The 23765-nt window shown below is 46.2% G+C and overlaps 1 protein-coding gene across 1 annotated transcript in view; it reads right to left on the reverse strand.

Annotated features, from left to right (window-relative positions):
- The window catches only part of GPC4 (glypican 4), an 81131-nt gene that overhangs the window by 22513 nt on the left and 34853 nt on the right, over positions 1-23765 (reverse strand). Inside the window, 2 exon segments of the mRNA XM_067304018.1 lie at positions 5426-5817; positions 23059-23217. Coding sequence (XP_067160119.1) covers positions 5426-5817; positions 23059-23217 — 551 coding nt within the window.

Here is a 23765-nt window from a genome sequence, read left to right on the forward strand (position 1 = left end):
ACGTGGAATAGAATGTCCTTGTGCACGACAGCCCTCCCGTTTGTTCCACGGCTTGCGGCTCGCTGCCTGGACAGCACTGCTTCTTCGGACGCCCCTTTGTGACACTAAAAGGGCTTCTTAGTTCTTCTGGCAGGTTTTCAGTTGCCCACGAAGAAGCATCATCTGTCTCTCATCTCCTCTCAATGCACACAAGCAACAATCTCATTTCTATTTGTCACTTCACTGGAGGGTTTTGCTCTTGTCCAAAGGGTGCCCTGCTTTGTTTGATGCGGGAACATCAAATTTCATCTGAAAAAGAATTAAGGACACTCTCCCCTTTAGTCAAACCAAGCGCAAAGGCTGGACAAAGAGAGATATGACCTTTGCTCACTAACTGCACTTTTAGATCCAGATCCTCAGATGGTAATCATGAGGGGCATGATATTTAATAAAATAAGAGTCCAGTTCCTAAATATTTTTGATGATACTGGTCTTAATTCTTATTTATTCAGTATTTTATTATTTTCATCACCATTTCTCCTAAGCTGATATCTGGTCCATGTTCAACATCCATGATAGAAGGGGGAAGTGCCGTGTTTCAGGAAATGCGTCTGGAGCCAAGGGAGTTCACACAGGCCAAAGGAGTAGATGGGTTGGTTTATGCACGTACAGTGCTTCACCTCATGTTCAATAGACCCCTCTTTAGAGAAGACACAGTTCATTGCAAAAGGGGTTAAAATCATCAGACTATTGCTCCAGCTTTCAGACAGCTGTAGGAAGGCAGATTTCCTGTCCCTTCACAGTCACCTTCAATAAATGGTTTCAAGAAAATTCCCTCCAGCACCACTGCTGCTATCATCACACTTCATCAGGGAAAAAATTGCTAATACCAAAGATGCTCAGCCTCCTTCATCCGCTGTAAAACATCTCCAGCAGCTTCCTCTCAACTTCGAATGTCTCTCCAGAACAGCAGATGACAGAAGGTGGATGTATTCCCCATATGAAGCCATTTATCTGTTCTATATGGGGTTTCCCAAGGATGGGCAGAAAGTCCCTTTCAAGCAGCCCCGCCTCCTTGCTGTCAACTTCCACCTCGTGGGGCTTTCAGCACTCAAGTGCTTGCAGGGCAAGTGATCTGAGAGCTTCAAGTTCACAGCAGCTCCTCAAAAGATCAGAAACAATGGCAGGAGGAAAAAGTGGCCAAAATAATAAATAAATAATACCAGCTTATTGACATAAATCTCCTGGGGGCTGCTGTAGAAAATTCTCACTGCCACTGTAGCTGTGCAGTAAGGTCACATCAGCACCTCCCCACCTGAAGCTCTGCAAAGAGATGGGTGACACAAACACACCAGTTAGGGTGTCACGCAGCTGCACACTGGGTCCTTCAAACACATTTGCTTCTGACTCTCTGTCTCTACAACTAGACCACTCCTCTCACCCCTTGGGTCAAGCATGTTCCTTCTGACACCATGTAATGCTGTCAGTGGGCACCAACCACAGCACTCCGCCCACACCGAGATTTTTTTTTTTTAAACAAAGCATCCTACAAGCAGAGAAACTACATAAGTCAGCTTGTGTTGACGTCCACTCCCCAAAACATGTCCTGCCCAAGAAGCGCAGCTCCCTCCACCATGTCCTTTACACCCTGACCATCCACTCATCCCCTCCACGAGCCCCTCAGGTGCCGGCAGTTCCTTCCCACAGCCCTGGACAACTCAGCAAGCAGGAATGCTCGACCGGCGCAGGGCGAGCAAGGTGCACCTTGTGCCCCCTACGCTCGTAGATCAGCCTGCGGGATGTCCAAAGGGTGCAGGTAGCTGCTGAGCTCCTGCTGAAGGGATGGCTCCAGCATGAATCTCCACCCCATCCTGTCCACTGATCTGCACACAAGAAGCCCTCTGGGCACTTTGCCCTCAAAGGTGTCAACCCTGGACAGGGATGTGGGCCTAACCGCATGTAATACATTAAAGGAACATTTCTGCAGCTTGAGAATTGCAGAATTGCAGGTTCTCGCCCTTTTTTAGTCATTCTGGGCTCTGGCTTATATTTTCTCCTTTCTCTCCAAGAAAAGAGCACTCATGGCTGGGGCAGGAAATGTCAACCCTGGCAGCAATTTAACCCTGCTGATTTTAGTGCTTGTCAAGGGCTAAGTAATAAGCGAGTGATTACAGGATGGCCAGATTTCCGTCCCCCAAAGGCGGGGGGGGCAGGAAGGTCAGAGGGAAAGTACCAATCTTCAAGAGATGATAAAGGAAAGCACTGGAAGCCTACAACCGTTAGCAGCCAAAATCAGATGCAGTTAGCATTTCAAGCAGGCAAGAAATGAAAACTTGGGCTTTTTCTCAGATTTGCTGTTCAGCACAGATCTGGAGAACTTTGTTCTTTGGGTCGAAAGGAGGGAATTCTAGGGGGTGAAAACTGAGCAGAAAACACAAATGCATTTTTTAGATATAATCTGAAAACAGTCTGTGCTTTCTCTCAAAACCAAACAGCTTTCTCACAGTTGTACATTTGGGTAAAAGCAAACGGCTTTTGATCCATTCAATGCCAAATTAAAGTTATTTTCTATCTCTGAAATTAAGCATACTTGCAGCTTTTCAATATTATCTCTTCCTTTTCCCCTTTACTCTCAAACTTATACAAGGACAATACCTTTCTAAATGCATGTCTCCTCTCTAATGAAGGTGTGAAAATATATAGTATCATTAAAAAGCCATCAAGGCCATTCTACTACAAAGTATTCTTTGCTCTCATGATAGCATCATGAGAAAGTAAAAAACAGCTGCATTTTGCAGCAGTTTGTATTTCTCCCCCCGAGAATTTTCAGTTAAGCACATATAACTTGCTTGCTACAAAAAGCATTAAAAGTAAAACTAATTTGCATTACTTTGGACATTTTTTAATAAAGAAGAATAGAAGATTTATCCCTCACATAAAAAGTTAATCCATGGTATAAGCAGACATCCCAGCACAACTCATCAGTAAAAATAATAAGGAAGCATAAGTCAATAGAGCCATTATATAGAGCTCAGCAAAGCTGGACTAATCACATGTAATGTGGGAAGCCCCAAAACACAACTGCAAAGCAGCAGGCATAAAAACATCAGCTTTCAAACTCATGTATAGAATTTCCCATTGTGTCTTGCAGAAACACGATGTTAAATTTCCATTGAATAAGATTAAAATACTATAGAAGAGATTATTCCTTCCACTACTGCAACTAAAGCTACAACTTCACTCAACATTTGAGAAGTATTTAGCAGCACAGACTCTTATTACCGCTTCGAAAAGCAAACAGTTGCACAGTTTAAAATGGAACTTCTGAAACCGAAGTGGAAAGGCTGGTAACTGTAATTCTCCATGGAGCATGAACTATTTTTGCAGCTGAATGTGTCTCTGGATAACCTTCTAAACTCAAGCAATTAATTCTAGAATTCAAGGCGATCCTACACTTGAGGATCTTCAAAAGGAAGAAAGAAATCATGATGCCACCTCAAGTTCACAACTTTGATTCATAACAGATGTGGGGACTGTAGCCCTTGTGGGACCATGTCAAGCCTGCAGCAGTTTTGATGAATTCTGAGCAGATGGAGCATAAACAGGATCACACACTTGCACAGGTTTACTGTCTATCAAGTGATTGCACATTTTCAAAAAATCATACCTGGGCTTAGTGAATGGACCTCCACCCTGAATACTTCATCTTCACTGTCCAGCAGTGAAATCCCCATTCCCTTTTTTCCCCTCCTTTCTGATGATAATATCTGCAACAACTTTAGGTAGCCGGAAACAAGAGCCACCCAATTTGAAGCCTTGGCCAAGAGGTTGGCCAGACAAGGACCATTCCACCCTAACTAGTAGGCATGCCTTACTGCTGACCTGATGTGGACACAGACACTTAGTCTCACCCAGCTGCCAACTGTCCCACAGACATCTCCTCCCCTTCACAGGACAGCATCAACGAGGCCAGAGGCTTGTGCAGCCTCTTAAGAGGAACCCTGCATGCCCCATGAGGAGCTCTATGACACTCATCCTCAACGAGAGGGAGGCAGGTGGCACATGGACACATATCGCCCTAGTGCCATCACTATTAGAGGGACACAGTCAAGGTGTCCAAGTATCTAAAACTGCTGGCCACTGATGTACAATTCGATCCTGGAGCCTGGAAACATTAGAAAGGAAAGTGCTTCCTTAATAATATTCTTTGCCCTATCACACACATGCAGGTCTATTGCAGGCTGTTTTTGTCATTTATGTTCAAAAAAAATTAACATGGAAGTAGGTTTTTAGGGCGGGCTGCAGTATTTTAGTATTACTTCTGTAAGTCAAAGCAATTTGAATGAGTCTCACTTAATGATGCTATTTGTACTGCCTCCAAAAGAGCATTCTGCTTCTAAGAGTGCCTGAACAGCTTTGCCTTTTTTTTTTTCTTTTTTTTTTTGGCTTTTTTTCTTGTCTCTTAGAGTGATTCAAACTCTGCTGCCTGCTTTTTCAGCCTGGTGTTTTATTACTTGATAACCAGGTAGATGGAAAGAAAACCTCCCTGCTTGATTAAATCATTATACTAAATTCTCTAGCCCACAGGAAATGAGCTGAGTTTGTTAAAAGGAAATCACTAATATTTGTTATCTTACACAATCACTTTAAGGAAATTATCTAATACACCTGTTCCCTATACAGTACAACTCAGATTAAATTACAGACAAATCTCACGGCAAAAAGAAAAAAAGTCACCCTACTTAAACCACTCCAAAGTAGTATATAAGTAGAGAGGCACACACATTTAAATGACCAACACATTTCACACACGTTTGACCCCCAAATAGTGACTTTAGTGTAGACATCTGAGGTCTAACTTAGGCTCTTTGTGTGTGGCACCAGCTACAACAGGCTCCTGCCCTGCACACATGGCTCATATTTACTGTTATCATAGAAGTATTGTTTGCTCATGTTAACAGCCTCTCCCTGTGCCTGGGAGCGAGGAACAAATTATCAGCTGTTCCATAATAGATGCCCATAATGCCCACGACTCGCTCTAATTTGAAGGCAATATTGAGAAGATACAGCCATTACACAAGCAAACATGATAATTTCCACTGCAGAAGGTATTTAATTTCCTGCCTGTTGCTGTTTCATAGACAGGAGGACAGTCGCAACCTGGAAAACACTTCTGCTGCTAGTCTGCAATACTGGATGATGACTGCCGACAGCCGCTTGCATCCCCTAGAACGTGACCCTACCACACAACCACATGGCCAGGCTCTTCTCATCAAAAAGATGGGATTTGGTCCCGTCTGTGTTCAAGCATCAGCAATGCATCTAGGCACCTATTGTAAGAGTTAAGCACATCTAAAGTGTTCTGCAGGACTAGGACGACAGGGAACAAGGCTACGCCTTATCCATGGGCCGTGGGAAATGGGAATAAGCATGAGATTGAGCTCACCGCAGACACTTTGCTAACGACATCCCTTGCAACAGCGAGGCCTTGTGCAAAAGTGCGGGCAGCCACAAACGCTCGCGTCACTTGTAGCTTGAGCTTCCGCGGCACGTCTCCAAAGGGCTTCAGCTGCTCCGTGTACTTGCTCACGCACTCGAGGTACTCATCCGTGAAGTGGTACTGCGGGTTCACTAACCGGAACATGCGTTCCAGGAGGCGCGCCCAGAACTCGTTGAGCATCTCTTCCAGGTTGACGTTGCCACCCACATAGTACCGCTTCAGCTCCACGAAGAGGTCCTTGAACAGCTCCGAGTTCTGCATGTACAAACGGCCGTACGTCCGCACAAACATGTCGTTCAGCGACTTCTCGGCATTTTCGAGAAGTTCTTTGAAGAACTCTAGGAAAGAGCAACAGAAGCCATGGTAAAGGACCTCAGGTTGATCATTTTCATGTTTTTACAACCACTGCCATTACTTAACTTGAAGATTCAGTGCAATGAGACCATCACCCCAGTGAAATGGAAAGCTAAAGGTCATCCTAAAATGGTAGCTAAGAGGTGAAAGTACTCAAAGAATTTTTTGCATTTCAAAATTCTTGTTTACTTTTCATAAATCAAAAATTCCCACAACCCCCCAGATCCTAAGACATGGATGGGTGAAATCTCTTTTGATACATAACTGAATACCACAACAAAAGTCAGCAAACTGAAGAAAATATAACAGTTTCTTATATTACCATTGATCCATCTTAGAAGAAGTTGTTTTGGAGCACAAGACTATTGGAAAGCAAAACCAAAAAATGTTAAAGCAGCTGTTTTGAACAAACGGTCCTTTCTTTTCAGTACTGTCAATTCATTTTCTGGAATATCATTAACAAATTTTAATACATTTTAAAAACAAAATATCTACATGTGGGTTCTTTCTCCCATCTCTCAAGTTTGTCAGATCTCTAGGGCAGAGCCTGTCTGTAATTACATAACTGTCTGTGATTGCAGGTGGGGCCTTCAGATGTCTGTAGCAGTATAAAGTCCCATTAAGCCAGAATTTGCTCAAAATTCAAGGGCCAAACACTTGACACTTACAAGGCCGACACGCAATTTTTCAGATGACGGAAGACAGAGGGGGGGCCCTCTGGTTTCATCGCTTCCAAAAGCAAATCCCCGCTTCAGTTCAACATCCAAGAATACCAGACAGCGCGGTGCCAGAGAACAGCGTGCTGAAACGCCCTCGTCCTATCTTGGCAGTGCCACGCACGTCTCCGACGCCGATAACGCCCCAACCCGATGACACTTGGCACGTCAGAAGCATCCGCCAGGTCAGCTTAAAGAGCATCCACCACCAATTCGATGACACCACAGCCCCAACGCACAGGGAAAAGGCTTGGCACCAGGAAAAGGTCGGGATTGCATGCCCTGCCACAGGCAATTTGTGTACGAGGAATAAGCTGACCTACCCCATCGCAAAGCCATTGTGGCCAAACAAAAGAAAGGCTGCTCCCAACTAAGTGGCAACGGTTCAAAGAAGGGGAAAACTCAGCATTTTGTTAGGTGCGATCAAAGACTGGCCTGCGAGAAAGCCTTTGCCTTGAAGACTTGGCGCAGACGGGCTAAAACATAAATAAATAAGAATGAGGGAGGGGTCCCTCAAGCCAAACCATTTTGGAACAACACGCCACTCTACGTGGCTTTGGGAAGGAGCTCAGGAGAGCTAGGACAACCGCCGCAGGGGCAAATAACTATCTCCTTGCGCCATGAAGCACGCGCTTCTCAAAACCAAGGCTTTACCTGCCCGACCTAATGGGCGAGGAGGCCCCTGGACGCCGGCTCGAAGAGCAGCCGTGGCGAAAGGCTGTAACGAGAGCTACCCGGCGCGGCTCACCGGAGGCTGCGGCGTGCTCGCTCGCCCCGAAGCGGCACGCCGGCACCGCCGTGCCCGGCCTCCCCCTTGCAACGCCTGCCTGGAAAAGACGAGGAAGCGTATTATTTTATGCATGCCACTAGCAACTGAGGATTCTGACCTCTGCTTTTCTGTGACTCATATTCAATAAATATTTTTCAATAAAACATGCCTCTGTGTTTTCTTAATCCTCAAAGGAGTCATGTTTAGAGCCAGAAGTTGTTAGAAGGAGGGGGGGGGAAGATATTTTGGCCCAGTGTGAATTTAAACCTTGTTAAAACGAATTAAAGTATGCTGAAGTTCAGATTTTTAGTCTTCAAAGTGCTCCAGTACAAACAAAGACTAACAGAGAAAACATTTTCTGGAAAAACTGAAACATTCTTTGAGTTCCTGACGAACAAAGTCATGGGGTTTGGTGGTTGACATAGCTGTATATAATGTAGCCTCTTAGGAGCCCAAGAGAAATGATCCAGGGAAGAAGAGATTGATTTCAAACACCCGCCACGTCTTCTGTCCAATATCAGCAGGAACCTCGACTTTCGTTCCCATGACTGGCATTTCCTCTGCAGGAAGATTTTTTTAGTTGAGTTTATACTATAGAGATTAGTTTGGTGTATATTAATTTCTAATTCACTTAATCATTTTGAAAGCTCACTTCCTTCCTTTGCTCAGGCCTTTTAATATCACCAAATAAGTTGTTTAAATAAACACTTTCGTACCAGGCACAAGAGCTAGCAGATGTGTCAGCAAACTCTTCAGAAAGGATTAGATTCCAAAATGACAGTGACGTGAAAAACCATTAAATATCTCCAACCATCAGTCTACAGCAGCTCAGGGTATTGTTTGGAGCCAGAAAAGCTATCTCAAGCAATACATCCCTATTGCCATAACAAATTTATTCTCCTGCCCAAACTCATTTTGTTGGTTTCACTCCAAACTGAAACGTGAATTAACCGTATCCAGGCTTCAGAGCAGCTTGTCTCTTTGCAGTTCTTAATACGGGCTAGAATACAGGCTAACAGGGTGAAAAAAAAAACTGAAAAAAATGCAACTTGATTAGCAGCAAGTATCTGTGCACTTGCAAGCTTCCAGCCCAAAAGCGCGGTAAAAAAAAGGGAATATCAGCCCCTTTTGCACGGCCAGCACAGCAGCGCCGAGGGGAGCGCCGCGGCCGTGCACCTTCCCCAGCGCCACTTTCTAAGTGCAAACTGCAGGAGCAGGACAGCAGACGGCGCGCACCCGCCGCGCGCACGTGCCATGTTAGCCCTCTAATTTGGTCAGCCGCTGAGATGAAATAAAAGATGTATGTTTTACTGTAGCTGCTGGCACCTCACTTTGTCTTCCCTCTCCCCTTAAAGAAATCAGTGTGGGACAGAGTAAGGAAAATTAAGCTTTTCTCCGTGCAAGGAAGAGGCTTCCAAAGCAAAGAGAGGGAAACAAAATATTCCTTTTTGTAACTTAAATGCTAGTCTGACTAGTAACTTAGCACATCCAACTAGATATTAATTCTCCCCTTCACAGAAACGAGCTGATTAACAAACTGCAGCGTAGTCTAGAATTAACCTTGCCTCTGCAAGAAGAAAAATGGCAGGTTCCTCTCTTAGGTCTTGACTGTTTGCTAGGTAAAATAAATGACCACCCTTCATTTGTATTAGCAGTTGACTTCTTCTCAAACAAAGCAAACACACAAAGGACTGGGTTGCTTATTTTACAGCACCGTAAAAGCAAGTTTTACAGCTGTGTTGCAAGCAATCTGTACTCATTAAATTATCACTTTGACAGACTTCCTGTGAAAAGCTGTCAAACGCAAACATTTTTCACAGACGACAAATCATACATTGCTGGTGCTCTCCAAAACTCTGCTATTCAGAGAGATGTCAGGCTCTTTTGCCTACTAGATGTCTTGTTCAAATTGGCAAAAACGAGGGATGCACAAAATCAGCACGACTTTCAGAAAATGAACCCCAGGAGCAGTGTGTGCAATATGACTTGCAGGAGCCGTCCCGCGTCCCATCTCTCCAGTCTCCTAGCTAATAGCAGAGCATGGAGAGCTGTCTGACCTACAAGGAGAAAATTACCACTTCCCTAAATTTCATCTTTACCAACGGCACGCCACACCTATGCATGCTCCGAGGGCGGCTCGGGCACAGCCTGGGTCTGCGGCTACGCCAGGACAAACTGCTGACGAGACGCCACCAGAGATGGCCAATGGCACGGGGTTAATGTGAACCACAGTCAGCTCTGGTCCAACCTGAAATGGGAGGCAGCTGCTTCAGCCAAGGCTAGAGTTGCGCTCGCTTAAGGGACAGCACCCGCGCAGGTAACCCTCACGGAAACAGAGGCTGCTTTAGCTAAACAGAAGTCCTCTGCAACCAGCATTCCTGAAAACCCACCAAGCACGAGCCATCTATACCGCTCGCAGTATGTTTAAAATCAGCGTAGCTTGTGACGTTACTGAACGCTGGAGTCTGCAAGGAGGTGTATAACGAGCTGTCAGCTCCCTACGAATCCTACGAACTTCAGCGCTGCTTTTCCAACAGCTTCAAGGCTCCTTGTAAACTTATTTCTGCTTGCACAATTTACTGCTTAAGGCATCTCAGTGGAGCCCCGCTGATGCAATGTCATCTTGTAAATCACAAAAATGCCCAGGAAAAGAGCAGGGCTCAGGCCTTCAACCGTGCCGTCCCCTTTCAGAGGGGAGAGGGGACCAGCACTGCTGTCCGCGCAGTGCAGGTGAGTGGCCCTGTAAAAGCTCCCCCCAATGCCAAGATGTGACTTTAAAATCTTTCTGTATTGCACATAAATCCTGTGGATCTTACAGATTTTGATGCTGAAAGGAATATGATATTTTTAATGCAATTAACTTTTAGAGATAGAAAAGGAAGTAATCCATAGTCAGGCAGTCTAGAGCTCTGGACTCAGTTTATTCTTTTCACATGTTTAAATTCAATGAAGTGTTTCAATGTCCAGCACTTGGGGAAAGCACAGAGACATCGTGAAACAGTAAAGAAGACCGGACCTGATGTATCTGATATTTCTATAGTAAGAGTCCTAGAGAAAAAGAAATCTCTGTGTTTAAACAAACCCTTCCATAAAAGGGCACAATGGGAAAACTTAACCACGGTTACCTGAAACTTCCTTTCTTCAAGCAATAGGATCTATTACAGTGGGTACACTGACCAGTTTGCAACTTGAGGGCAGACCCGACCTGCCAGTAAGCAAGCGCAGAAGAACACCTCACCTCCTGAGGCTGCTTCCACATTAAATCAGTTTCCACAGCCAGAACGACTCAAAACAACTTTTCTTTCAAATTAGAGATACATTAGCTGCTTGGAAAAACACAATTACTCCACCTACGGCAATGCACTGGGCAAATTCCACCTACAGACAATAAACCCAGTTCTTTGGATTTTTTGTATCCAATTTGTTTATCTTGGATTCATAGGTCTCATCTGAAAACATCCTTCCCTCAAAATAAGAAGCAACATTTGCCTGTATCTGGGCTAACATTTGCAGGTGTATTATAGTGGGATTTGCACAGCAGAGGGCTTTTGAGGAGGAAAGCCCGCCGCTGTAGAGGACAGTCTTGCCTAAATCAAAGGCAGTTCCTGCAAATTAGATGAATACATCAAAAGGGCATGTTCAGCTTCCCCCAGAGTCGGGTTTGACATTTCCCTACAAGTCTGGTGACAAAGGAAGAAACAAGACGGCACGGATTCAGCTGCCTCCCGTCACCGACCGCCACGGTCTGCCCCTCGGCAGGGCCGAAGCGGTCGGACCAGCCCAGGCGACAATTCAGATGAGCCACGGTAACGCCTCTCCTGCAAGAAACGGGTATTCGGCTGAGAAGGAGAGAACAGTGCACCCGCACAAGACTACTCACTGTTAAGTTTCATCTAGACAGGGGTGAGGAAAAGGTGATCTAAAGGGACGTACCCTCTCTCCGCAGCAAAGCCTGTATTTGCCACCCTTACTCCCGCTTGCCTTCCAGCCTGGCGCGTTACTCGCTTCCCCTTGTATTACACTACCACCAAAGGGAGAGCTGCATCACGCTCCGAGGGCCTCCAGAGAGCTGCCAGCAAGCAAAGGGAACACCAGCAGGAAAACCCTTCCCTGTGGCCACTTACCCATTTCCAGCTTCCACAGTTGCTTGTGTGAATGCCATTTCTTTCCAGAAGACCCCCCTAAAGCTGCCAGCTGCAGCCAAGACACAGGTGACAAGCTTGGCTAAGGTGGCTTACCAGTGCCACGTCACCAGCCTTGAGGAGACAGGGGACTTGCCGAGCAGGCCCGAGGGGAGGGCAGGCCACCGAAGCAGGTCACGCGGCATGCCAAGCGCTCTGCGCTGCAGGAGGGCTCATGCGCTTCCAGCAACACCAGGGTGCCTCAAACTGTCCCAAACACGGAGTCCTCTCGTGCCTGAAGGCCCCATCCATAGCTTGTCACCTTGGAAGTGCAAAGCTTTGCCTTGAATTCCCTGTTCTTCAGGGATGAAAGGCACATTTCACAAAAAGCCTCTTCTCTTTACATCCAGAAGCACGACGCTATGCGGCATCTAGCAGCATGCTGCTGGGAAACACCTTCTCTTCCAGCAATTGCAAAGATTCAAACCATAAGTGAATCAGGGCTCAGTGAGAGTAAGCCCCACATTTTATAGCATGGAGAAAACCCTAACTGCAGCACAAAAAAGGCAAAGAGTCCTGATAAGGACCTCAGGGAGGTTGTTACACCAACACCTTCTCTACAAAGGCCCATTTGCTGGCTGTGTTCGGGTGCACTTGTGTCATTTCAAACAAGAGCAAGGCTACGCTGCACATTTATGCTCCCAAAAACCTTTGGGCACGTTAAACTTTACATGCGCCAAGTTTGCTTATTTTAGAGCTGTGTTTTCAGCTGGCCTTAAGAGTGCTCTGCTTAAGGTTTCCAAATTAAGTATGTGAACAGATACCTGGTAGACCCACAATTACTCAACACACCTTAAAAAACAGACAACATACTCAGAGGGAATATGCTGAACTTTTGGGGGCACAATAATTAGTTTCAGATAATTTGCCACCCAGCTTTTCAGGTATACTCTTAATATGTTGTACAAGGTATAATGAATTAAGCACTGTCTGTCTTACCAAAACCTTTAATTTGCTTGTCTGTGTAGACAATTAGACTTTCTAGTGTATACAGAAGAACACTGCCACAAAGAAATTAATTATATTTACTCACAAAATGGTTTACTCATAAAATGTGCACAACAGCAAGACGGATTCCCAAAAGAATACTCTTGACCGAACTCCGTCCCCACCAAAGGCCGTTTCTCGAGCTGGGCCACGCCACAGAGGGACGGGAGCCAGCACACTGGCCCAGGGCCCTCAGAGGTACATCTGCGGGTGCAAACTCCACCCTGCAGCTGGGTCTGCGATATGAAGCGGAACTCAATCCAGATAGATAAAAGGAATCTGGAGGAAAAGACAAATATTTCACAGTTCTCTTCACCTCTAGGGTGAACCCATCCATAGCTATGCCACCTACTCCAAAGGAAAAAAAAAATTCTTTAAACGTGCCTCATTACTTTTAATATGCCTTCACTCCCTTTATTGCATATACCACATTTGTAATTTCCACCAGGGAAACACAAACCATAGCTTAACAACCTTTTTCCAGAAGTGTTGAGAAACCGATGAATACATAGTGTTAACACATTTATTGAATATGAACTCAGGAAGGGCAGGGCAATTCCAAAAGCTGTTTCTCTGTCCTGTTTTAAAACATGTGTTTGCACTTACTGACACGGGAAGAACTCTTCCACATAGTTTGAAGAAACACAGGCTTAAATCATGCCAGTGTCACAGCAACAGCTCTCATGACATGCAAACCTCAGAGAGCCAGAAGGCACAACAAAATCTCCCAACTTTGCTTAATTATTGAAAGGTTTCAAGACAATAACAACTGAGCTACAACCTCCTGGGGGGAAAGAAAAAAAAAATCATAAGATTTCTAGAACGTCTTGTTTCTGATGGGCTCAAGAACATCCTCTTCTTCCATACTCAGGCTGGCAGAAACCCAGAAGAGCAGAGAAGCAGCTATCACAAAGCTTGAGATGACTGTTGGCAAACAGGGACCAACCTCATTAAAGGCATAGGAAGCAAAGAAGGAGGGGTGAAAAAACGTGCCGAGTGACCTGGAGATTGCAGTCTCGGATTCAAGAAGCAAATAATGGCACATACCGCTACACATAAGAGTGGTCCTGTGAATTAGAAAAGCAGTGACAGCAAAAATGCCCTTGATACTGGGACATCATGTGTCTTATCTAAATACTGCTCTACATTCTCCTCTTGGTCCAATGCTGCTCTGCTACATCCCACTCACCAGGACAAACCCAGATTTCAGTCTCCTTGTCCCTGTTTCTAGGGACCTCCTCCCAAAGCTTGGCGCTGGGGAAGGCTGAGGGCAGGAGAAGAGCCCTCTTCACCTGAGCCCTCCTGCTGAGCAGAGCGATGGCTCCCAGGCTCCTCCACCCCAGGCCACCAACCCCCCGATGTTTGCACAACCACCCTGCTACAGCCCCTCCAGGGTCCTCAGACATCCAACTCCTCCTCACAGCTCCCTCTGCTAGTTCCTGGCCCCCTCCAAGACCTCATTCCCTTTCTCAACACTGCATCTCATTCTTGTGTTTCCCATTCTAGGTCAGCTATAGCGGGCTGCTCCTGCTGCTCCCATTCCTCCCACGCTGCTTTCTCTTTGAGCAGTGCCATGTCCTTCAATCCCTGCTCTTTTCTCCTCCTCGCTATCGCAGTTCAACAGCTATCTTCCTCCAGTGCAACTCCCTAATTTCACCCCCCCAATGACTTCGACTTCTGCACTAATCAAACCTTTAAACTTTGCATGTGCCTTTACCTTGGCATGACTCTGACCCACCTCTTTCCCTCCCATTTGCTTGTTCTTCACTCCACTGACCTCCAGCTCCATAGCTAAATTTCACCACATCCATCCTCAAGTCCCACTTGCCTTTTCAGATGCATCGATTATTTCTCAGCTGGTTTTAGCTTGCTGGCCCCAGGTCCATGCAGCGCAGAAACACCAGCTTCCCATTCCAAAACAGCAAACTTCAGCTGCAAAATTTTCAAGCAAGTTCCTTCCCGCATGCCACATTTCTGGAACGCTCAGAAAGGCATTTTGCATATATATTTCCTTCCAAGCCTGCCTTCTGACTGTTAAAGAACTTGAGGAAGGCTTGTGCTGCTGAACAGTGTTGACTGCTTTCTCGTCCTCGTTACCTCAATTCCTCTCATCTTATTATATTTATACGGAGAGCACTTTCAGCTAAGGCCACATCTCTTATTTGCTCATACAGCATGCAAATGGCTGGACATTAAGACATTTCAGTACGTTTAACGCTAATGAAATAATAGCAAGAGCCACCTCTGCCTCAGTGGAATGTTATACTCTCAAACCCACCTTAAGAACCCAAAATGCCACCACCTTAATCAACATACAGGGCAGCAGTTCCCAAGACTACATAAGCAATCAAAGGGCACACATATGCTAGATAGTTTCTTTGTGCAGAAAGGAGGAAAGGAGAGTTAATTTTAAACAGAAAAACAATAGCTCATTGACTGGTTGACAGCAATTAGTAACTAGAGAACACTAGACACATTTCCTGTAGCCCAGTTTAGAGCGTGCTGCCCACATCTTTGTTTTTAAAAAAAACAGAAGGGTGAGAACGGTTTACCTGTGATCTCAGCAGCAGAACTGCTCGGATGCGAGAGGGCAGAAGACCATTCGATCCCATCAAGCCCAAACAGAAAGTGGCTTTGCCCACTGCTGAACTCCTCGCTCAGTTGCAAAGCTAGGTTTCCACCTATGGGGCAGGAGACTCTCGGCTTTTGGGATCTCATCCCTTTGAGATGGCTTGACCTCAGGATCTTTCTGAGCCTCCCAAAACAGGGGACAGGTACAGAAAAAACACTGACTCTTCTCGGTGAACACAACTAAAAATCAGTGTTTTTTCTCGACCTTTTTAAAGACCTCCAGAGGCAGAGGAGCCAGTTAAAAGAACACAAAGCATAAACGAACTTTCCCGGTTGCAGACAGCAGAGATAGAGCAGACAATTTATTTCATTATTGTTGCAGCAGGAAGGCAAAACTAAAAGAGCACAAATGGGATTTTTCAAGAGGAAGTGAGCTGGTGGTTGTTCCCTCTTGCTTCTCCTAAAGTACTGATTCCTACCCAGGACAAGCACAGGTCCAAAACCAAGTCTAAAGGACTGTATCTCAGCAGAAGGCAGCTGCTTCTCCTACAAATATAAGGGATCTTCCCGCTGCTTTCTACCCTGATCCTATCCCCTTCTGGAGAGGCAAGATAGAGGCTGTGTCTTCATCTAGAAGCGAGTAGCAGCAGATAGACAAAGACACTGTATAATTTGTATGCTAATGATACATTCATTATTACTGCACTTGCCAAAGGAGGGGTTGTAATGGGAGAGCTCTCTCCAACCAAACAGCAAAACTTGCTTAAAAACACAAAAGACGCCTTGCTCTTGCATAGCAAACATTCAAGCTCCACCATGTCTCTAGTTTCTCTTTGCGACACTCTCTAGACCTCAGCATGTTTCCATGCCAAGGGCTCAGCCCTGGCCTCCACCGCGCTGGCTGGGCTGTTAAACTACTCCTGCCTCCTTCGTCACCCCAACGCTGCACGGGCACTGCCACCAGGTCCCATCGCCCCCAATCCCGGGAGCAGCCTTCTGCTAAGCGCACCAGCAGGCAGGCTGCAGAGCCGGGACCAGCCCCCCGGGTCCTACCACGCCATCCTCGGTGCCGCAGGCACGACGGGGCCCTGGCACGCGAGCACAGACTTGCAGAATTAGGTCCTGGGTCTCTGCTGTTGCAGGCAGGTTCCAATAAAAGAGTTAACGCAATATTAAGGTCCCAAAAGGGCAGTTATTTTGGTAAGGGAGAGCGCCCTGATGATCTGCCAGATTCTAACTATAGGAACCACGGTCTGGACACCTGTGGGGCTCGTCTTTCACTATTTTCCTCTACACTGTCTGGAGCAGTGGAAAAGACCACCAAGACAGAGGACAGCGAGGGAAGGCCACTGCAAAAGGAAAGTTTCCCCTCATCCCTCCTGCTCCAGGACAGGACAACAGCATTCTTTCGGCACACAGCCCGCACATCTTGTTGGGACAAACATTCCTGGTTATTAATACTCCCAGCATGTGTCCTGCTGCCCCGACGCATCTAGTTACAGTACGAGAAGCGTGCATTTGCACACCTATTCTGCGCTCGGGTAGCCCGTTCTACGCACACACAGCGTAGCCCCTCTGCACACTACAACGCGATGGGCTGTCTGAGAGTTATCTGTTTAGGTGCAAGGAGATTCCCAGGCTGGGAGGAATTACGGGGGCACTTTTTGGCTCGCCCTACACTCCCGTCCTCTGTTACGGGAAGCGAGTGTTGCAGGCTAGCAGGGCTGGCACACAGCAGGGGTTCCCTCCTTCCCACGTGAGGGCCAGGTAGAAACACCTGCTAATTCAATCTGCTCTCTGAATCCTCCAGGTGACTTACTAAATCAAGACATCGGGGATGAATTCAGTAAAACTACTAGAGGTCCCAGCCAGTCTCCCTGCTATCTCGCACTGGGTGAGCACTGGCTGCTAAGTTGAAGGTTATCAGAACAACACAAGGAAATCTAAACTAGGAAACGAGACTACTGGGTTTTTGCCCAGCTTCAGCAGAGTTTGGAAGGTATCTGGCCAACGCTCCACCTGATTAGTCGCTTTGCCTCTGCCACAATCCAGTTAGCAGAAGTACGCCAGTATTTGCCTCTCACCATACGCCCAAGAGGGGGCTCATGCTAGAAGGCCAAGGCCACCATGGGATGCTTAGAAGACACACGGCATGACCGTACTTTATACCTGTGGCTACTCTGTCCAACACAGACCTCAACCTAGCATCAGAAACCACCTCTTCTGGGAAGCTGTGTCCCACTCCCACCTCCTCACACCCTTACAAAACCTAACAGCAACAACCTTTAACAAGCCCTAAAGAAATAATCTCCATTAAAAATCAGTCTGCCTAGCTATGAAGCTAAATCCCAGGGCCGTGGCAGGCGTGCTGTGTTAGAGGAGACCCCTCTCCCGGACGCCCAGCTCGAGCCCTCCCTGCCCGATCCTCGCGCGGCAGAGGGTGGGCGCACCTGACATCTCCCCGCCGAGCCCCAAGCTTTCCGCTCACGGCTCACAGTTACAGCGTCTCAGTGACCACTGGCCGGCTCCTTCTGCTTGGATTTGATTTCTTTCCGCTCCACTGTCCCGAAGGGGGTTCATTTTACACTTTCATATTTGTTTTATCTTAAATGCTAATGGAAAAGTCAGGGCGAGCGGGGAGGAGTGGGTCAGAAACGAGATTCGCAACATTTAATAGCTTCCCAGATGCTGGCTTGAGCTTGTACAAACCCTTTTGTCACGTGGTCGTTGTGTGCACCAAACCTCCTGCCAGCCCACCGTGGGGACTGATCATTTCACATTCACCTCGGTGCACGTCTTACTCTCAGACAACGCAGAGAGATCAGCGGCGCAGAGGCTTGCTAGTCTTCACCAAATCGCACAGTGGAAAGGGACAAGACTTGGTTTAAGTGCAATAATAAAAGTGCTTGTTAAACGCAGCAGAAAGGAAACAACTAGCTGTTTTATGGACTCACCACACCACTGTGGTTCAGCTTGGTCTGCTGCAGCTCAGGCAGGGTCAGCACCGGCCAATTCGACCTCTGCTCAGAGCATCCTACAGGTTACCACCACGCTGCAGGGACACCTGGCACCCTTACGGTATTTATTGCTTACGTTTTTGGCAATGCCGCATCATTTAGCAGTCCCTCTACTCATGGAGAGTTTGGGGACTGCCCTCCCTGAATCACACCGTACAACAAACTTACAGAATCATTTCTTCCCAAGACAGGTCTGGCACAACAGTTACGACTTTTGAGAGATTCAGGAGATGCCTTTAATAAAAAACAACATCTTATCTCGGAAGCAACAGAAGAGCGGAAGTACTGAAAAAGAGTTATCTACTATTTCCTGCCTCTATTCCAATTCCTCAAAAGAGCTGAGAAATTTCTGTTTTGGCATTAACATCCTCTTCCCAAAACTATTTCTTTTCTAGCACACATGAGAGCATGGAAAGCATCAGCCTGAAAGAGGAAAACAGATGAAAGTGCAGGTCTAAAACCAGGACTGAACATTCATGCACTCTTAGTGTCACCATTAACCCTATTAATGTTATTAATCCTGGGGAGAGGGAAAGAGGGGGAATAACTGCAAGAGATGAGACAAGGCAAAGGGGATTTTAAACCACTCCCCCCCCTTGCTTTTTCTTTTTAAGCCCTGACTGCTGTGGCCACTTCCGTGGCATGAGATGTGCTCACAGCCCCATGGCTTCGTGGCTTCCCTCCCAGGCAGCCCAGGACAGCCACCACATCTGGGCACCCCTTGCAGATCCTGTACAGCCGATCCAGATCAGCTGCAATCCTCTAGGTAGGGAGGTACTTAGACGGCCAGAGAATCTCACCCACTAATTTCTGAAGGAAGCCCATAAGCATGCATCTGAGACCATGTATTTTAGAAAAACAGAAAATCTTCACCTTAAAAACGCCAAGCAACGGAGACTCCAACAACTAAAGTTATTTTTCATTAAAAAAGTATTATCCTTACTGTTGAAAACATATACCTTACTGCTACATTGGTAGGGGGCAAGTGGTTTTAATTACAACAGAAGAGACCCACAGGAGCATATATAGCTGTACTGTAAGCAAATATTTAGACAGGAGATAAGAGAGTAAAAGCTTCAGTTTTCTCCCAGCATCTGCAAACTGAACATGACTAAAGGGATCCAACATTACAAAATTATGTATTAGGAGCTGAAATTCCTTCTGGTCATCCATTTGGAGATGGATAATCAGCAGCTTGTTCTGTGCTCCTGATTAAGAGGAGATAATCCATTTCTGAAGCATACGGCTTTGGTGTCAGTTCAGAGCAATTCTGACAATCGTTCCAACAGCACACGGCATTCGAGCAACAGCTGATGCAAACACACCAAAAGCCGCGAGGCATTACAGCCCCCATCCAAAGGACGTGCCGCCACTTCCACTGTCATTTTACAGTGGCAACTGTTGCAAAGGTCAAGCACATAACAGAGGCTTGCTTTGGTTTGCCTCTCTTCTCAGACCCGAATGTCAAGGCTAACAGATTAGCAGCAAGAGAACCGGCAACAACTATTTCCAAAGGGCTGGAGGACATGGTTTGCTTCTTGCAGTGAGAGCTGCTTTCTGTAGCATCGTTCCCAAAGCACAAGGATATGTTATTCCGTAAGAAGAGTGTTTGTTCCACTTGCTGAGAGACCAGTTTAGTTAAGCGAATTTAGGTCTCTACAATCACTCATCTTGCCTACTCAGTCCATCTACACAGCCTGTAGCCTAGATGATTTCTTGTCAAACAGAGGAAGATGCATGGCTCATTTTCTGTCAGCTTTATTTTCATTTAAATGGACTTTGCTACCAGCAACTAGTAATGAGACAGCCTTAAAGAGCTCCAAATGTTAAAATCAGAGCAAGGCCCCTGAAAAGGAAGAGCTCTGGAAGGGAAAGCATGCTTTTCAAGTCTTATCCGTAGAGGTCAGAACAAATATGTGGGCTTTGATTGTCTCCCTCCCTAGGCTGGGCAAACGACACCAAAGCAACTGTCAAGGCGCTTTCAACCACATTCATGGTCCAGTCAACTTGCTTTTTCCAGTTGCTTCAACTTATTTAGGCTGAAATAATGTTTTGAGTGCATCAAGATGCAAAGTTACACCCAAAATATAATCACCAGAGGGTATCAAACTGGGAGGACATCTCAAAGTGGTGTCTCAAGTCGGTCTCACCTGGACTCCATTCCACCCAAGATTAGCATTAACAACTTGGATGAAGGAATAGAAGGGACATTTGTAAAGCCTGCAAAGCACAGGCAAGACCGGCACATACTAGGGGCAGAAAGCCAGGGAAAAAAAAAAAAAAAAGACAAGCAGAAAGAGTTGTATTTGACAAGGACAAATCAAACATGCAAGGCAAAACAGAACACAGCCAGCCAGATGACCAAGCATCAGGATTGCAGAACAGAAATAACACACCACAAACTGGCCATCAGTCAATAGGAGGCTCTTAAAAACAAACAAACAAAACTACCCCAGTAGTCTAGGGCACGGCACTCTGAGCTGGTTGCCAAAAATCTTGCAGAGTTTAGAGCAAAAAGGCTGACAAGCAGGAGCGGGAGGGAGGGACCTCGGGAGGCAGCCCAGTCCACTCGGATAGCTCACGGCAGGGACTACTCGCACCTAAATCCCTTCAACGAGCGCAGGAGGATTTACAAACCTCACAGAGGAGACTCCTCAGCTGGCCTCGGCCACTAACTACAGCGCTCGTTGCCACAGAAAATTGGATGTCTTTAGTCTAGAGGTGACTAGACCAGAGGATAAGAGGCTGTCATGGTTAAAAGTCTTCCACCAGGTAAGCGATGGAGGACAGTAATCAGTTAATCTCTGCTTTCACTCCAGGTAAGATTAAAGAACTCGCAAATCAGCTTTGTCTGCAGCAAGGAAGATTTAGATCTGGTATTAGGAAATGCTCAAAGATGGGGCCATTAGGCTTTGGGACAAGCTAAGGAGGTTGCTAATCCTCCTTCATTAGCTTCATAAAGGGCAGAGAAACATCCTTCAGGGAGAGGCTGGGCACAGCAGATCTAACTTCCAGGAACAGGATCACACAATCCCTTTCCAGATCTACCACTCACTTATGGACTCCCAAACTTCAGATCAGAAGAGCCAAAGTGCTGAGACCAACACAGGGCACGCTGAGAGGGGCTGGTGGAAGGAACCACGCAGCAGAAATGAAAGAGCTGTTACAAGGCTCCCTACCAAAGGTTACCCGTGATAAAGGCTTGTGCTTTGAGAGGTATCCAACTTAGCTTAATATCCCCCTGCCGTCATGCAGCCCTGCAGCCATCTCTCATGGCAGTAATAAGCAGACACACCCAGCAATACGTCTGCACCACGTCAGGCATGGAAATATGGTAAACTGCGCCTGCTCTTTGTTTTCAGTGCAACATTTTAAAAGCCTTGTCGTTCATTTAAGGTGAAGCAGATGCTGTTCCTCTGGTCTCTTTGAAAGGGCTTATCTATAGGCTGGATTTCATTAAGTGTCTTGCGCGGCATTTATTAAGTTTGCAAGTCTAGACACTTTGGTTCTCTCTCTATCACCCCTTTGGTGTACCAGCAGGTAGAGACAACAGAGGTTAAGAAGGAAATATTTAGCTGGTAGATTTAGATGCTATCAAGATGATTAGGTAATTTCACTTTGACTCACTGTAATTTCATACTTAGGGACTTTTTCACTCACCCAAGTGCTGATCTCTTCTGAAAGAATGGGGCTGCTATCTGCTGCAGCAGTTTACAGGAGCTGCCTGGGAGATTTAAGGCACAGGCTTTTGGGTTTTAGTAGAACACCATGCTGGACCAATGACCAAAGAAGGGAGAAAGAAAAGTCCAGAGGACTGTGAAGTGGAATCGCCCTCTACTACCAAACAGTGATGACTATGTACGAGCAGAACAAAAGTCTCAATGATCGGGGTCCATCTATCTCATCAGGTATTTCAACATGCAGCTGGGTGCCACCTCACCCTCCCAGCCAACAAGGGCAACACAGGCAAGAGCCTGACACCCTGCTCGTCCCTCCCTGTTACGGGGCTATCAGGGCACACAGTGACTGTGGGATGCACAGGAGCAGGGACAGAAGAGACAGCGAGCAATCCGCAGTGACTGTGACATGCAGGAGCGCTCGAGGAGCCTGCAGAGCTCCACAGGAGCCACCTGGACTGAGAGCTAATCTGTCAAAATGAGAGATGGAGCTCAGACATCAGGCTGTTGCTGCGCCTGATGCCTGGGCATCACCCTGAGCTTTTTGCAAGAGGAACATACCAATGCTCTCAGGAGAGAAAGGCCCCTGGCTGCAAGACGGACAGCGATGGCACCGGTGTGCGTTATCTACCTCTGGAGGGTGTTTCTTTCATCCGAGAGGCTAAGCTGGGACCATGGCCCTTCCTTCACCTCCCATGAGTTGGGCCTGCCCTACAGGGACCGACCTGGTGGGACACTACTGCAGATTTCAGGAGATGCTGATCAGTCACTAGTTAGCACCACTCGAGTGATGGGAACTCAGTTGAGACTTTGTTCATTTCGCTTCTGACCCTGCACCACACTTGAACCCTAGTCCTCCACACACAAGAGTTCTGTATTTATTTACTGTTCTACTTAGCCCTACAGGCTAAGTGAGATGGATACAAATCCGGTTAGTTCCTAACACACTGGGAAAGATCAGCATTTTTGTGGATCGAGGCTGCAAGATGTGCACGTTACAATTACACGCGCTGCAGGGATATACAAACAAAACCAGCTGCAATCTACATTAATAGCAAAATGGATTTTCAAAAGATTAACCAGAAAGAAAAATCTGCCTCTTTGGGAAACAGCCATAATCGGCAAACATTTCTCTCACACTGGATTGCAAAACTAGCTGCGTTCTACCCTTACCACCACAAGCCATGAGTCATGAACTTCCCCAGCAAAGGGGGAAGGCAGAGCAAAACAACTGCGTACAGAGCAACAACATGGGAGTTATTTACATTTCATCTACAGGAGAGCAAGTTCAAGGTCTCTGCACTTACCATCAAACTTTTTGTATCGGGAACTAAACATTGTTTGTAAGTGATTACTAAGCTCTACGACGGCATTTCTGAAGTCGTGTTTACTCTGTTGACTGTACTTCTCTTCCATTTCTTGAGAACAGCATGTGTAGCCTTGCGAGCAGACTTTCAAGTGGTCACCTGAAAAGCAAAGAAGAAAATATCTCAAGTTAAAATAATCCTCTTTACAACAGCAGAGAGGTCAGACTGCGAGGTGCAGGGATTCAAGGACCCAGCAGCACCATCTTAACCCACTCAGATTGTCTCTTACTGCGGGCACTGGATTAGCCTCTTGCATATCAAAACCTAATTCTGCAGAGGATCATTCTAGTACACCTAAAAATGCCATGACTTGATCTATCTGCAAGAACATTAAAAAGCGTCCTCCTATTTATTCAGTTAATAAATTGAATAAACAGATATTAATCTTGCACAGCATAATCTGAAGAACCAGCAAAGAGACCTGTATATATTACAGAATCTTCCATGAAGTTGGTAAGTACTTTAACTGCTTTCAATTTGTTCAGTTAACACATGATACAGCATCAATCACAATGGTCTTTTTTCCACAGATAAATCCTTCTTCACCCCCTCTTCCAATTATCACATGAAAAGTATTCTTGCAGAATCACAGTTATCACTGGTATTAAAATTTTATGCAATTGCTCATGTAAAGGCTTTACATTTTC

Source organism: Apteryx mantelli, chromosome 13 (assembly GCF_036417845.1).
Source record: "Apteryx mantelli isolate bAptMan1 chromosome 13, bAptMan1.hap1, whole genome shotgun sequence".
Taxonomy (NCBI): domain Eukaryota; kingdom Metazoa; phylum Chordata; class Aves; order Apterygiformes; family Apterygidae; genus Apteryx; species Apteryx mantelli.